Here is a 16,569-nt window from a genome sequence, read left to right as displayed (position 1 = left end):
AGCCCCGCATTTTCCTGTACCATGCCCGCAGCCCTGCATTCTCCTGTACCATGCCCACAGCCTGCATTCTCCTGTACCATGCCCGCAGCTCTGCATTCTCCTATACCATGCCCGCAGCCCCGCATTCTCCTGTACCATGCCCGCAGCCCTGCATGCTCCTGTACCATGCCTACAGCCCCGCATTCTCCTTTACCATGCCCGCAGCCCTGCATTCTCCTGTACCATGCCTACAGCCCCACATTCTCCTGTACCATGCCCGCAGCCCTGCATTCTCCTGTACCATACCCTCATCCCTGCATTCTCCTGTACAATGCCCCCAGCCCTGCATTCTCCTGTACCATGCCTACAGCCCCGCATTCTTCTGTACCATGCCCGCAGCCCTACATTCTCCTGTACCATGCCTACAGCCCTGCATTCTTCTGTACCATGCCCGCAGCCCTGCAGGGCACTGTGGCACTATAGACAGTAGAAAGCCTGGTGCGCTCATCTGCCCAGTGTCTACTGCTCTGTCCTGCTCCTGCTGTCACTCCGTACACACTCACACCCCTCTGACTGCTTTTATAGTCCTATAGAATGTGGGGGCCTCTTGGAGGGCGTGAATTTTTTTTTTTTGGGGGGGGGGGGGGGGGGCAGCATTTCATTCTCGGACCCAGGCAGCACAATGTCTTGGGCCAGCCCTGGAATAGGTACACTATTAGCTGTCCACATGTCAAAGGGAACTAACTTCTCCTGTTAGAGGAGATTGATTAAAAGATATGTTAATTGAAAAAAAACATGTAGTCATTAAAAATCATTGCATGTGTTTCTTATATGAAACTAGTGTTTTTCTTTATGTCAGGTCCCTGTAGGCAAACAAGCTGGCAGTGAGAAAGATTGAGACTGGACTTGGAGCAAATCAAGCTTTACTGTGCACATTGGGTGACACTAAATATGGTGACAGTAGGAGACAGCAAAATAAGGAGCAGGGTGACTTTATCATTTGACTTGCCCAGCCAGCAAGCAGGGGAATACAATTTGACCAAGCTGTGTTGCGAAACATAATTATAATACATTAGGTTGGTTGTTTGTATGTATATATATATATATATATATACACACATACAGTATATTGTATATGCTCTGAGCTCAGTTTTAAGTATCTGTCATGGCAATTTAGTGTCTTGCATATCACGTGTAAAGCACAACATAACTCAATGGCTTCTTCTACTACACCAATCAAGTCATAAAATGCTTCACCAGAAGGCACAGAAAATATAAAACAAGTATTCTATTGTATGCCCATTAATGAGAATATAAACCATGAGACATAATTGCACCAAACTAATGTCAGAAAACATTTGCATAATTCATTCAAGCAGACCTTTAAACTGCATGACTATTCTTCTAAAACATTGTTTTCTGCTTCTTATCGAATGTTCCCAGGGCTGTTTAGAGGCCGACCACAAAGAAATGTCTACAATTTGTTACTTTCTGTTTTGATTTAGCACAGTATGGACCATCTCTGCAAACCAATATTTTTAATTAGACACAATTAGCATATGTAAATAGTAGAGGCAATATAGAAATCTACCATCATAGTATAGGATACTTCTGAGATTTCTTGTGTAGTGTAAACTTCAGTCAGAGGTTAGAAGCTGCTTTTCCTATCTTTTTGACTATTAATGGCTTTTTTTGTATGCACACCATCTGAATTAAAGTTTCCCTTGTGATAAATTTGGTATTTATTAGTAGTAAAACAATATAAATACCTATTTGCTTTCATATACTTAGGGGATGAGAAGAAATATTGGTATTGATGCAGTATCTAGGAATTTTTCAACACATTCGTGTGTACAAAATTGCAGTCAAAATAAATTAATCTACTCAACAATTTATTTAATACAAAACATAAAATATATGCTTAAACTTATTGATAGTGCATAACAGCATTAAAATGATGGTACTTACTGTATATCTCACCTATGGAATTACATTTTATATTATTTACATTGGTTGAATGATCAATGTCCTCCTCCTCTGCAACTTAGGGCTCTTTCACACGGAGCGGACCCTATTGCGATCCGCTCCGGCACTTTTTTTTTGTTTTTTACGGACACGGATGACACTTGTGTCATCCGGTCCGTATATCCGCATATCATCCCATCCGTTTGCGGATGATATACGGACATAATGTATGTCAATGCAATTGCGGATGTCAGCGGATGACCCCGCTGACATCCGATTTACCGTCCTTTCCGTTTTTTAAATGGAAGAAAAAATAGGGTTCTGTTCCGTTCCAAAAAACGGAACAGAACAGAAAGGACGAAAATCGGATGCCAGCAGATGGTCATCCGCTGACATCCACAATCCCATTGACATACATTATGTCCGTATATCATCCGCAAAAAAATAGGATGATATACGGACATACGGAGCAGCGCCCGTGTGAAAGAGCCCTTAGTGTGCTATATGTGGGAGAAAATATTTTTCATAGTTTGACGTGACCTGCGAATGTCACTGAGGTGTGCATGTGTCCTTGGTCTCGGACTGCACAAAGCCAGGTGGTGCTCAGGTAGTCATGTGGCTTCATAATGCTGATTGACAGCAGAGCACTTATTTGTTTCTCTCTTGTGGGGTGGCTAGCTGAGAAATTAGGAGAAAGTGCACAGCTTCCCAACAAGGGAGCATGCGCAGACAGAGTGGAAATACAGAAACGTGGATTGACTGCCACTCTGAAGAGGTATTATGAACTGACAGGATCAGCAGGTATTTGCTATGTAATCTTTTTTTTACCTTGTCCAGTTTTTATTGAAATTGGGTATATGTTCATACAAACATTAGGGCTTAGATCTGTTAGGAGAGTGCATATTAGTTCTGAAAGATTATATATGCCATAGTACAGTGTTTTTCAACCTTTTTTCAGTCAAGGCACCCTTTAAAATTATGGACAGCCTCAAGGCACCCCATTCTAAAATGTGAAAAACTGTTCTAAAAGCTTTACATAATTCAGAACATCCACACATAGGGCACCCAACGCTAGAGGTGATTTATTCTTTCAAAACAAACACACTTGTGCACATTGGTACTGACTAGTATTCAAACATTTCTCTTCTCCCTGAATTTCTCTCCATCAGTCAGCTAATGTCACCCCATTGCTAAGGGAGAGGGGCACAGGAGGGTCAAACAAGAATGCTGTAGAGGCAACAGAAATGCTCCTTATTAACTGTCATTGATTGTTAGGCTACTAGTCAGGGCCGGCCCTACCATGGGTCCCGGTGGGACCATGGGACCCAGGCGGCACTTAGAGAGGGGCAGCCCCGGCCGCCTCTTCTCTTCTCCGGCTTTTCCAAAAAAAAAAAAAAAGGTCCGCGGCCGGCCTGACATGCACACTGCGCATTCGCCGCCGCCGACACTCAGAAAAGCCCGTAAACGTTCGGCTATTCCCGGAAATGTGATCGGTACAGAATGGCGCAGACTCGGGTCACTCAGTTCTTCGGGCAGCGGAAGCGGGCGGCCGAGGGGACCCTGGAGGGGAAGCTGGGGAAGGTCCGAACCGTCACCCGGAGCCACAAGCTGGAAGAGCTGCTGAGGACCCCGGAGAGACCCACCGAGACCGGAACCCCCTCCCCCCCATCACCCCGGGGACCGAGCGGGAAGAAGAGGAGCCGCCCGGAAATCCCCCGACCCGACCGGAGTGCCAGGAAGAGGCTCCGCCTACCGGGGGTGAGGAGGAGGTACCGACCACTACTCCCATCATACCCCCACTACTACTCCCATCATACCCCCCCATCACTACTCCCATCATACCCCCCACTACTACTCCCATCATACCCCCCCCCACTACTACTCCCATCATACCCCCCCATTCCACCACTACTCCCATCATACCCCCATTCCACTACTACTCCCATCATACCCCCACTACTACTCCCATCATCCCCCATTCCACTACTACTCCCATCATACCCCCACTACTACCCCCATCATACCCCCTCTACTCCCATCATACCCCCCACTACTACTCCCATCACCCCCCCCCATTCCACTACTACTCCCATCACTCCCCCCCCATTCCACTACTACTCCCATCACTCCCCCCCATTCCACTACTACTCCCATCACTCCCCCCTATTCCACTACTACTCCCATCATACCCCCCCCACTACTCCCATCATACCCCCCATTCCACTACTCGTCCCATCATACCCCCCACTACTACTCCCATCATACCCCCCCCCATTCCACTACTATTCCCATCATACCCCCCCCCACTACTACTCCCATCATACTCCCCACTACTACTCCCATCATACCCCCCATTCCACTACTACTCCCATCATACCCCCCACTACTAGTCCCATCGTGCCCCCCCATGTTCCACTACTAGTCCCATCGTGCCCCCATGTTCCACTACTAGTCCCATCGTGCCCCCCTCAATTACTACTCCCCTCATCTCCACCCCCCCCCCTCACACACTACTACTCACATTGTCTCCCCCCTCCCACTACTCACATCTCTTCATACACTTCTTCTCCCATCCATCTTCCACTAGTGTCTAGAAAGACTTTGTGTAACTAAAAGGCAGGCTCGATCCACCTGCTGGCTTGTATACACTTCTTAATCAATTTTTAGGAATTTTTTCAAGGCACCCCTAAAGAAACCTTGAGGCACCCCAGGGTGCCTGTGCACTCTGGTTTTAAAACGCTGGTATAGAGATAAACAAACTAAGTATTTCAGTCAGGCTTGGTACACACTCCAGCAACTTGGGATCTGACTTTTGAGATCCCGAGTTGCATGACTTGTAAAATCCCATGTTAGGCAACAAGAGCTGTTTTAATTAGCACTACTTAAGTCACCCTGACTTTTTAGAAAAAGTTCCTGTACTACTTCAAGGCAGCTTCTATCTGACTTGTGCTCATAAATTTTAATAGAAGTCGCCTCCAAGTCAGATCCTCATCTATATTGATGTGATTTGGATCCGACATTACAGAACCAGTACCCACATGGCATCGTCCTGTATGCTGTTATCTCTGCATACCTGCACAAGACAAAGTCCCATCAAGTTGCATTAAAGTAGTACTTAAGTCGCCAGCAAATCTCCAGGAAGTCACCTGGCAAATTCACACCGTAAGTCGTGCGACTTTCAGGTCGCAGTAGCGTAAACCAAGCCTAAAGCCGGGTACACACAACAATTTTTCTTCGTGCAACCCGCTCGATTGCACAAAAAAAACAAACAAACAAAAAAAACTGACAGCTTTGGTCAGGAGCGAGGTTAGTTCAGCGATCTCCCCCGCTGAGCTGTTGCCATTGGCTGAGAGCGCTGATTGGGTGTTGGTCGGCTGTTGGATTTTCCAGCATGAATGTCCAACAGAAATTGGCGTAACAGCCGGCTTCTGTTCAAAAGAACAACATACACATGGACAGAATGTTGGCCTTTTTTTTTTTTTTAACTGGCAAATGTCTCCCGGCATTCTGCCCATGTATACGGGGCTTAAGAGTAACATATTAAACATAAACAAACCATAGGGTCATCCATGGGGATAGTGGAGTGGGTAAATGTCTGGGGGAGGTGAAAGAGAATGTAGTAGTGTGAGAGGACTGCAGGCCAGGGCCCCTTACAGGTGGAGTTGCTGTGTCAAAACCAGAGGGTAGGAACTGGTCAGCCCAGGGATGCCAGATCAACAAAAATGTGGTCATAGTGTCTAGAGGTCTGGCCTCAATCTTCCACTGGAGCATTGCCTGAGTATTTCTGGATCTTATATAAAGAGTGACAGTCTTCCAGCTATTGTCTGTGGCTGTAAAAATAAAGACTGTCAGTCTAATTTACTGATACTTTATTCTTACATAAATAGGGGCTTTAAATGGAGTAACTACAGTGTAAAATATTTATTTCCAAAGATGTGGCTTGGCTCTGTGGTTGCACCCATTCTTGCTGTAAACATGCTGTTTCTGGCCACCACTTGAAGACATAGTTTGGAAATGGAAATTCGCACAACCGTGCAACACATGAACATTTCCACATGTTTTATCCCATGCTGCAAGTACAGAAAAACATAAAGTGTCAGAAGGAATACATGATCAGTGTGTGAAAAGAAAATTCATAGATAGTCCATAATGTTGAAAATAAAGTGCAAATCACAGCAAGTCCTTAATTGTGTATCCAGTGTTAAGTGAACATGATTAATTGTATCTATCTATCTATCTATCTATCTATCTATCTATCTATCTATCTATCTATCTATCTATCTATCTATCTACATACATACTCGGTATCGGCACTAAAAAAACAACATCGGTCTCGATCACTAGTTTTCAGCACCTTTTTGGCATGTTGGTTTCAATTCATTAAGGGATGTGGTGCTGTTATTTTCAGTCATGCTCAAACTTCTTGATAGTGTAAACTGTATCAACATTGATTAAAATGAAACAAGTGCTAATAACTCACATGAAGACGCATAAAGTTCAGCATAAAAACATAAGTACTCCTTCCCGGGAAATAGTTGAAAGCCTCACAGATCCGTTGTGCGTGGTGACATTCACAGATGTAGACTCTGCCCTACATGAATCATCAGAAATTACGTCATCGGGGCAAGGGGTCCATGTCTGTCACCACACTGTCTTAAATTGGGTCCTTAATAAAGGGGGGGGGCCTGTGTCATCAAAAGTTCCATTAAAATGGCCGCCATGTCAATTAATTAGATGGCCATTCCTCGCTTTGACATTAAAGATGGCCGCCAGCTCTATATTTGTATTAACCAAGAACGGGGGGCCATGATTATTTTTTGTAAACAAAAAGGGCTGTTTCACGAAGCCTCAATTTAAAACCAATTAGCCAAAAGATTCCAAGATTTGTTCTGGCTGAAATCACAGCAATCATATTTTATGGAGGAAAAAGTCGCCATTAGCCTCGGTGAGAGAGAGAGGACACAACCAATCCAAATGCGCTGATAGGTCCAAGCCTTATTTGGGCTGAAAAGCATGAACTTCACTTTAAGAATTGTAATAACTACAAATATTAAAAACAGAAAGCGACATCAAAGTAAAAAAAAAATAACATAAAATAAAACATCATCTCTCTATAAAATTCTCCAGAAAAAAAAAAAAAAATAGAAAAAAAGGACTAGGACTAAACATTGCTGTCCCCCCTGAAGTGGACCAACCTCAAAGTTGAAAAATACAAGAAATAAACATATTTCAATGTGTACATAAAAATGGCAAGTATGTCACATATAAATGAGCAAACACAAAACTTGGATGATTAAAATGGGGCCCAAATCTATCAAGCATTATCTATGAACTAATGCATAGTATTCATTAGGATAAAAAAACTTTCGGCCTATTGAACCACTTTAAGAGGCAGAGAAGACAGGGCTGAAATGGAGCTTAAATACTGTTTGATGGCCAGAAACAGAACATGATAGTAATGGGATTCAGGGATAAATCAATACTCCCAAGTAAGCAAACTCAATAATGTAACTCTAGATAAAGGAAAACATTTAGTGTACGTTACTGTACTGTCCACCCACCTGTTGTATTTTGGATTTCATCCATTTGATGTTTTCAGTTGTTATACAGTAGATGAATGAAGTATTCTCTAAACCGTTAGCCTTAAGTTTTTTATTAGAAACTTATAACAATGCTTTTGTTTCTTTGTTTTTTTTTTTTTATACATAGGTTCAAAAATATGCCCAAGCAAAATACCTAGAAAGAAACCTTATGGCAAAGAGAAAACCTCAGCATCCAAGAAGCAGGCCTCAGCAGTGTCAAAAGAACAGATCCGGGCCACATTCGTACAGGGACTCAGTGATGCTCTGCTGAACAGGTACAATAGAAAATGTAAATGATACTGCACAGCATTTCATTCAAATTCTCAAAGATAAATTATATTGTACGAGGCTGGAAATATTTTAAATTGTTTGTTACCCGGACACTTCGTTTTCCTGATATGTGCCTGCTGTACCATATGCTTGTACTAGAAAGTATCCTTTTCTCTTTGTATTGCTTCCTTTGTGTGAAATCCCTGGTGTTCCTGCCAGTCCCTCTGCTTTCCTATTTAAAACTGACCACACTAAGCAGGAGAGCACATTATGATCAGTTCTCTAGCTATGCTGGGAACTCAGTGTGCTCTACTCCAATGATTAGAGTTGTTCTGACATGCCCCTGCTGCACAGTCATTCACTGGAAAGCTCAGTGTGCTGCTGCTTCTCCCCTCAGCTCTTATGCAGCTGAGAACAGAGGGAATGTGATCACTTATAAATAAGGTAATTATAATGTTTTTTTATATCTACAGTATACACACATTTTTTGGCTCTCATTTCTATTTTAAACTAATGGGTTGTTTACAAGATAATCGTTTACAATCACTTTAACCACCTTTATACTGTACCCAAGTTACATTTTTATCATTTTTTGAGACAGATTTTTTTTGGTGATATTTAATCACCACTGTTTGTTTTTATTTTTTGCTATATGAAATTAAAAAATACTGAGATTTAACAAAAAAACACACCCGTTTTAAAATTTTGCATGTAAATAATCTTTCTTCATAAATTTAGGCCGAAATGTATTCTGCTACATTTCTTTGGCATAATTAACCCAAATCAGTGTATAATATTTAGTCTGTGTGAGAGTTACATAGTTGCCAACATTTGAAAAAAATTTCCAGGGACATTTTGCAGCACAGCTATCAATTACTTACCACACCCACTTCCCTGAAGCTCCACCCACTCCACATAATCTCCGCCTACTTATTAGATTATAGGGTCTTCTCAATAAAGAGAGAATTACAGGAAATTGAAAAGGGAATTTCAAACTCAAGACCAAAGTAGCAGAGCTGGAATAATTCTCCCTTTCAGCTGCACTACTTCTGAATATAGTAAAAAAACAAACTGCTTGATTTTAAGTTTCAGATTGGTTGTGTGTGTACAATCCAGTTCACTGTCCCTAGTTCCATGCTGTGTGTGTACAATCCACCCTGTTTCCGATGCACCTGAGAAGATTTCTGTAGTTTCAAGTTCCAACCTTTACATATTATACTGTATATAGTTCCAACCTTTATATATAATTTAAATGGTTGTAGAGAATGTATATAAAGAGAACAAAACCTTTGAAACATTATAATTTAATATAAACAATATGATATGTTAAAGAAATAACAAATGTATAAAAAAAAAAAAAAAACACAAAGTGTACAAGTGCTTAAGAACCAAATTAAAGTGATGTATGTCCACAGTTAAAGCTGCACTTCCCCAAAGTGGCACAAAGTAAAGGAAAAAAATACCAGAAAAACATAGTGCACTTAAACTGAAGTGGATCTTTCAAATGATATTCTATAAAAAAACATAAATATACATAATGTATAAAACAACATAAAATATAGGGGGTGTCTGGGAGAGAACTCACATGTACCATAGCCCTATCACCCCTGGCCTTGGGTTTGAAGTACTTCAATGGGGAGGAATAACTCCCATATTAAGATATCCAAACGGATGTCACCAGGTGACATATTCAGATAGATGTGCATCAATCCTTTTGGTAATGGTGGGCTTCAGCCCGAGAAGGCGAGCGAAACACGGCACGGAGGACCTCATAGAGAGGCGGACTCATGAGGCTCACATGATTGAGAATTAGTGAAACCCAGAGAGAGAGAGCCTCTTGTTTTCCCATTAGATTCGCAGAGAGGACTTTAGCAAGCTGGTCCCCGCTCTGATAGCCTTTTGCACATGCTGACACTAGGTTTGCTTTGGAAAAGAGGACACAATTTTTTAGCTCTTGCTTCTTCTAAGTATGTAAAAAATAAAAAGGAATACGTTTGAAATTCACTAGCACAATGATTGACAAAACCCGGGCACCAGGTTGCCATGGCGACCAGGAAATGAAACCTGGCGTCCAAGTACTGTCATCCACGTGGCACCCCTTGCCGCTGGGATTATGGTTGCCATCTGGCTAGTATTTTACCAGCACAAACGGTATTTGAGGCTTTGAAGTCGGTGCTGGTATTGCAGGAATACTGGCAATGCAGGGGCCAAAATTTCTGTCTGATTGAAGTCTTATACATTATCTCCCAGTATGTATCTCTCCCCACACTCCCTGTACAAATGTATCTCTCCCCACACCCCCAGTCCTGCACTAGCATATGGACACCTTGAACAACATTTCATCCAGTCAGGATTATTCCTACCTTTGCCGAAAGCTATTTGGAGACTTTAGTTTGTCATTCAAGTTCAAGATTCAACACTTCCTTAATAAAAAAAATAAAAAAAAAATATTATTTTTTCTATGCAGTGGAATATAATAAGCAGGGGCATAACTACAGGGGTTGCAGGGGTTGCAATTGCAACCGGGCCCCATGCTCCAAGGGGGCCTGTGCAGATTACCTGTACACCTTGATAGGAGGGGCAGCGGGGGCAGCATGTAGAGAAATCACTATCCTCCCTTTTCCTCCTGTAGCTGCAGGAGGAAAATGGAGGAGATTGGCTCCTCTGTATTCTGCTGCCGCCACTCCTATTCAGTTAACTTGTGTTCTGCTGTCTCTGGGCCCCTGTGTGCTCCCCTTGTTTCCCCCCCCCCCCCACTGTGCTCCCGCCCCTCTCCTGCCGGCTGCTGCAGGGGATGTGTCCCAATAGAGAACCGGGAAGGGGTCGGAAAGGGAAGGGCCCCAGCCAGGGGTCTGGGGGGCCCGCCATGGTTTCTTGCGGGGCCCTGAAGGTTCTAGTTAACCCTCTGATAATAAGATAACCTCCCCAGTTGTTTTCATATTGTTGTGTATGGTATTAATGTGCACATGGTTGCATGCGTACTCTACACTACACTGACCATTACACTACACTACACTAAACTACACTGACCATTACACTACACTGACCATTACACTACACTACACTGACCATTACACTACACTACACTACACTGACCATTACACTGCACTGATCATGACACTACACTGACCACTACAGTACACTGACCACTACACTACACTGACCATTACACTACACTGACCATTACACTACACTACACTGACTGACCACTACACTACACTGACCATTACACTACACTGACCATTACACTACACTACACTGACTGACCATTACACTACACTGACCATTACACTACACTACACTGACTGACCATTACACTACACTGACCATTACACTACACTAACCAGGACTGGCAACTGTCAGAGGAAGATTAATGTCTATTATTATTTGTGTGTAATGTCTCCCAACTACCCATTGCTTCCTTCTGCAGCTCTACCACCTCTCATACATCAAATGTCCTGAAAGCCGAAAAGCAGAGCTTTACCCCACCCCCACTCACTGCCCGACTCACTGCTTGTGCTATGTCCAACTCATGAAGCTGAGATGGTGGGAACACACACATCCTCCTAGATGCAGGCAAAAGCATGGACAGATAGATAGGAAAAAGGGCAGCAAGGAGGACATGAAGAGAACAGAAGGCAAAAGGTGGGAAGGGGGACAGTGAGTAAAAAAAGGGGAGAACAGATTGGAGGTGGAGTATGGAGAGGCCACAGCCGAAAAAATGGGGCACCAAAAAAAATAAATAAAAATAAGATGAATGAGGGAAACATTAACAACTTAACCACTTGCTGACAGTATACTTATATATACGTCGGCAAGCTGGCTCTCCCAGGCAGAGTCACGTATCGGTACGTCACTTGCCTGGGAGGAGCTAGGGAGCGAGCGTGCGCCCATCAGCGGGGAAGCCGATGCATGTGTCAGGCGGCTCCGATAGCCGCCTGACACCCTCGATCTCTCCCTGCTGAGAGAAAAGGACAGACGGCTGATCAAACACAGCCGTCCTGCCTGCAATGATCACAGAGACTGTGTGATCCTGCTATATAGGATCCAGGGCCGGCCCTACCATGGGTCCCGCTGGGTCCATTGGACCCAGGCGGCACTTTAGGAAGGGCAGCATTGCACCGCTAACACTCTCGGCTCAGCACTGCGCATGCCCAGTTCTGGAGCCGGCTGAGAGTCTCCAATGAGCATTCCGAGTGCTTCTGCTGCTATTTGTTCCCTCCCCCTTGCCCAGCGCGCCTCATAAATGGTTATGGGGGTAATGCACTAGGCGTTTGCACCCTCTTGTGTGTGTTTTTTTATAGCCTAAGTTGGTGTATGTATTCATGTAAGATAGGGACCTTAGATAGTAAGTTAATTAGTTGCTTAGATTGATGTACAGTAAATATAGAATTTCTCTTATGTCCTCCGAAGTCGCCGCCTCCTCTAAGTCATCACTGTTGGGTATTGACTTCCGCTCCGCAGGAGTAGCTAGGCATATAGACTTAGTCAAAAACAAAAGGCATTTGCATATAGACACCCATGGGGGCTGTCCCATCTGGTCAATACCCCCCTGCAGTGATCACTCCCAACTCAGTTTTAATCTGCCTAGCGTCAGGAGTAGTTAGGCTTTCCTGTGCTGGGGCTACAGTCTCAGCCTATCTAATCTTTTCTTTGATTTTCTTTGAAAATGTCAGTTTTTTCTTACTTTACTAGCTGTTTATTTTGTCAGCTTTAGTTTTAGTCGACTCTTCGGAAGAAGATGGATTAATGCGGTGCTGGGATTCGGACTGGCCGCCCTGGGTCTCCAGGGCAGAGGGTCAGATGGACCCCCAGCCTGCCATCGAGCGTTCAGCTATGGTTTTCCCTGGCATTATGAATGACCCATCCCTGTTCACAGCAGGGATGCAGCCGTGAGGTGGCTACCTCACTGGACACATCTGCAATGCTGCAGTGCAATGTCCCTGGCTAACGGCATTCCCTGTCAGATGAGGACAGCGGCTTTCCGTTTCTGAGAGGCTCCCCACGCCATCTGGTACAGGTAAGTACTTCTGTGTGGGGCCTCTATATGGGGTGGCAGTCTGTGTTGCTGTGTGTTTCCCCATGTCTGTGCCTGTGTGACTCCCTGATGTGGTCCCTGCGGGGATCGCTTGTACATGCGCTGCGGCGCTGTGTGTTTTTGGGGGTCCCCTTCCCTGTGTCACTTTGGTGCTTGGGGGTGCAGACTGTGTTTGTGGCGACCGCGGCGGGGTAAAACCGCGCGGTCCGCCATTTTAACTATGGGCAAGCATGTTGGCTTCACTATGGGCAATACTACATGCTGCGGTAGCCGAACGATCGTTTCGACCGCATGTTCGGCGGCCATTTTGGCGGAGCCTTCCATGCAATCCTATGGGGCAGCCATTTTCCCTGGGTCATGCAGCCTATAAGTTCAGCCTACTTTAGCAGCACTTCCTCTTCCTCTGAAGCAGACATCGGTGGCAACACTCTGCAGAGCTCTGCAGGTTATCGCTCTCAATATCTTTCTGTATTGTCGCTTCTGGCTCAGTTTTTTCTTCTCCTGTTTGGGGGTCTTTTGTCACTGTAGCTGTAGCGGTGGGCTGTGCACTCCGCAGCGATCTTAAAGGGGCAGTACAAACTTCTTGCCCTGTTCTTTTTTCTCACTTTGGGCAATGGATTCTCAGGACAGCAAATTCCCCCCAGCTCTAGTGGGGGTCCCCAGTTCTCCTGTGGCCCTCTGGCGACCAGGAAATGAAACCTGGCGTCCAAGTACTGTCATCCACGTGGCACCCCTTGCCGCTGGGATTATGGTTGCCATCTGGCTAGTATTTTACCAGCACAAACGGTATTTGAGGCTTTGAAGTCGGTGCTGGTATTGCAGGAATACTGGCAATGCAGGGGCCAAAATTTCTGTCTGATTGAAGTCTTATACATTATCTCCCAGTATGTATCTCTCCCCACACTCCCTGTACAAATGTATCTCTCCCCACACCCCCAGTCCTGCACTAGCATATGGACACCTTGAACAACATTTCATCCAGTCAGGATTATTCCTACCTTTGCCGAAAGCTATTTGGAGACTTTAGTTTGTCATTCAAGTTCAAGATTCAACACTTCCTTAATAAAAAAAATAAAAAAAAAATATTATTTTTTCTATGCAGTGGAATATAATAAGCAGGGGCATAACTACAGGGGTTGCAGGGGTTGCAATTGCAACCGGGCCCCATGCTCCAAGGGGGCCTGTGCAGATTACCTGTACACCTTGATAGGAGGGGCAGCGGGGGCAGCATGTAGAGAAATCACTATCCTCCCTTTTCCTCCTGTAGCTGCAGGAGGAAAATGGAGGAGATTGGCTCCTCTGTATTCTGCTGCCGCCACTCCTATTCAGTTAACTTGTGTTCTGCTGTCTCTGGGCCCCTGTGTGCTCCCCTTGTTTCCCCCCCCCCCCCCACTGTGCTCCCGCCCCTCTCCTGCCGGCTGCTGCAGGGGATGTGTCCCAATAGAGAACCGGGAAGGGGTCGGAAAGGGAAGGGCCCCAGCCAGGGGTCTGGGGGGCCCGCCATGGTTTCTTGCGGGGCCCTGAAGGTTCTAGTTAACCCTCTGATAATAAGATAACCTCCCCAGTTGTTTTCATATTGTTGTGTATGGTATTAATGTGCACATGGTTGCATGCGTACTCTACACTACACTGACCATTACACTACACTACACTAAACTACACTGACCATTACACTACACTGACCATTACACTACACTACACTGACCATTACACTACACTACACTACACTGACCATTACACTGCACTGATCATGACACTACACTGACCACTACAGTACACTGACCACTACACTACACTGACCATTACACTACACTGACCATTACACTACACTACACTGACTGACCACTACACTACACTGACCATTACACTACACTGACCATTACACTACACTACACTGACTGACCATTACACTACACTGACCATTACACTACACTACACTGACTGACCATTACACTACACTGACCATTACACTACACTAACCAGGACTGGCAACTGTCAGAGGAAGATTAATGTCTATTATTATTTGTGTGTAATGTCTCCCAACTACCCATTGCTTCCTTCTGCAGCTCTACCACCTCTCATACATCAAATGTCCTGAAAGCCGAAAAGCAGAGCTTTACCCCACCCCCACTCACTGCCCGACTCACTGCTTGTGCTATGTCCAACTCATGAAGCTGAGATGGTGGGAACACACACATCCTCCTAGATGCAGGCAAAAGCATGGACAGATAGATAGGAAAAAGGGCAGCAAGGAGGACATGAAGAGAACAGAAGGCAAAAGGTGGGAAGGGGGACAGTGAGTAAAAAAAGGGGAGAACAGATTGGAGGTGGAGTATGGAGAGGCCACAGCCGAAAAAATGGGGCACCAAAAAAAATAAATAAAAATAAGATGAATGAGGGAAACATTAACAACTTAACCACTTGCTGACAGTATACTTATATATACGTCGGCAAGCTGGCTCTCCCAGGCAGAGTCACGTATCGGTACGTCACTTGCCTGGGAGGAGCTAGGGAGCGAGCGTGCGCCCATCAGCGGGGAAGCCGATGCATGTGTCAGGCGGCTCCGATAGCCGCCTGACACCCTCGATCTCTCCCTGCTGAGAGAAAAGGACAGACGGCTGATCAAACACAGCCGTCCTGCCTGCAATGATCACAGAGACTGTGTGATCCTGCTATATAGGATCCAGGGCCGGCCCTACCATGGGTCCCGCTGGGTCCATTGGACCCAGGCGGCACTTTAGGAAGGGCAGCATTGCACCGCTAACACTCTCGGCTCAGCACTGCGCATGCCCAGTTCTGGAGCCGGCTGAGAGTCTCCAATGAGCATTCCGAGTGCTTCTGCTGCTATTTGTTCCCTCCCCCTTGCCCAGCGCGCCTCATAAATGGTTATGGGGGTAATGCACTAGGCGTTTGCACCCTCTTGTGTGTGTTTTTTTATAGCCTAAGTTGGTGTATGTATTCATGTAAGATAGGGACCTTAGATAGTAAGTTAATTAGTTGCTTAGATTGATGTACAGTAAATATAGAATTTCTCTTATGTCCTCCGAAGTCGCCGCCTCCTCTAAGTCATCACTGTTGGGTATTGACTTCCGCTCCGCAGGAGTAGCTAGGCATATAGACTTAGTCAAAAACAAAAGGCATTTGCATATAGACACCCATGGGGGCTGTCCCATCTGGTCAATACCCCCCTGCAGTGATCACTCCCAACTCAGTTTTAATCTGCCTAGCGTCAGGAGTAGTTAGGCTTTCCTGTGCTGGGGCTACAGTCTCAGCCTATCTAATCTTTTCTTTGATTTTCTTTGAAAATGTCAGTTTTTTCTTACTTTACTAGCTGTTTATTTTGTCAGCTTTAGTTTTAGTCGACTCTTCGGAAGAAGATGGATTAATGCGGTGCTGGGATTCGGACTGGCCGCCCTGGGTCTCCAGGGCAGAGGGTCAGATGGACCCCCAGCCTGCCATCGAGCGTTCAGCTATGGTTTTCCCTGGCATTATGAATGACCCATCCCTGTTCGCAGCAGGGATGCAGCCGTGAAGTGGCTACCTCACTGGACACATCTGCGATGCTGCAGTGCAATGTCCCTGGCTAATGGCATTCCCTGTCAGATGAGGACAGCGGCTTTCCGTTTCTGAGAGGCTCCCCACGCCATCTGGTACAGGTAAGTACTTCTGTGTGGGGCCTCTATATGGGGTGGCAGTCTGTGTTGCTGTGTGTTTCCCCATGTCTGTGCCTGTGTG

The 16,569-nt window shown here is 45.2% G+C and overlaps 1 protein-coding gene across 1 annotated transcript in view; it reads left to right on the top strand.

Annotated features, from left to right (window-relative positions):
- SPOCD1 (SPOC domain containing 1) overlaps nucleotides 1-16,569 on the top strand; it is a gene marked incomplete at its 5' end in the record, with an annotated part of 374,162 nt that overhangs the window by 119,364 nt on the left and 238,229 nt on the right. The window contains one exon of the mRNA XM_082245154.1: nucleotides 7,654-7,801. Within this exon, the coding sequence (XP_082101280.1) occupies nucleotides 7,654-7,801 (148 nt within the window). The remainder of the gene's footprint in view (nucleotides 1-7,653; nucleotides 7,802-16,569) is intronic.

This window comes from Pelophylax lessonae, assembly GCF_965119305.1.
Source record: "Pelophylax lessonae genome assembly, chromosome: 2".
NCBI lineage: Eukaryota > Metazoa > Chordata > Amphibia > Anura > Ranidae > Pelophylax > Pelophylax lessonae.
Note: the sequence above shows the minus strand (reverse complement) of the source record. Positions and strands in the feature narration are given on the sequence as shown.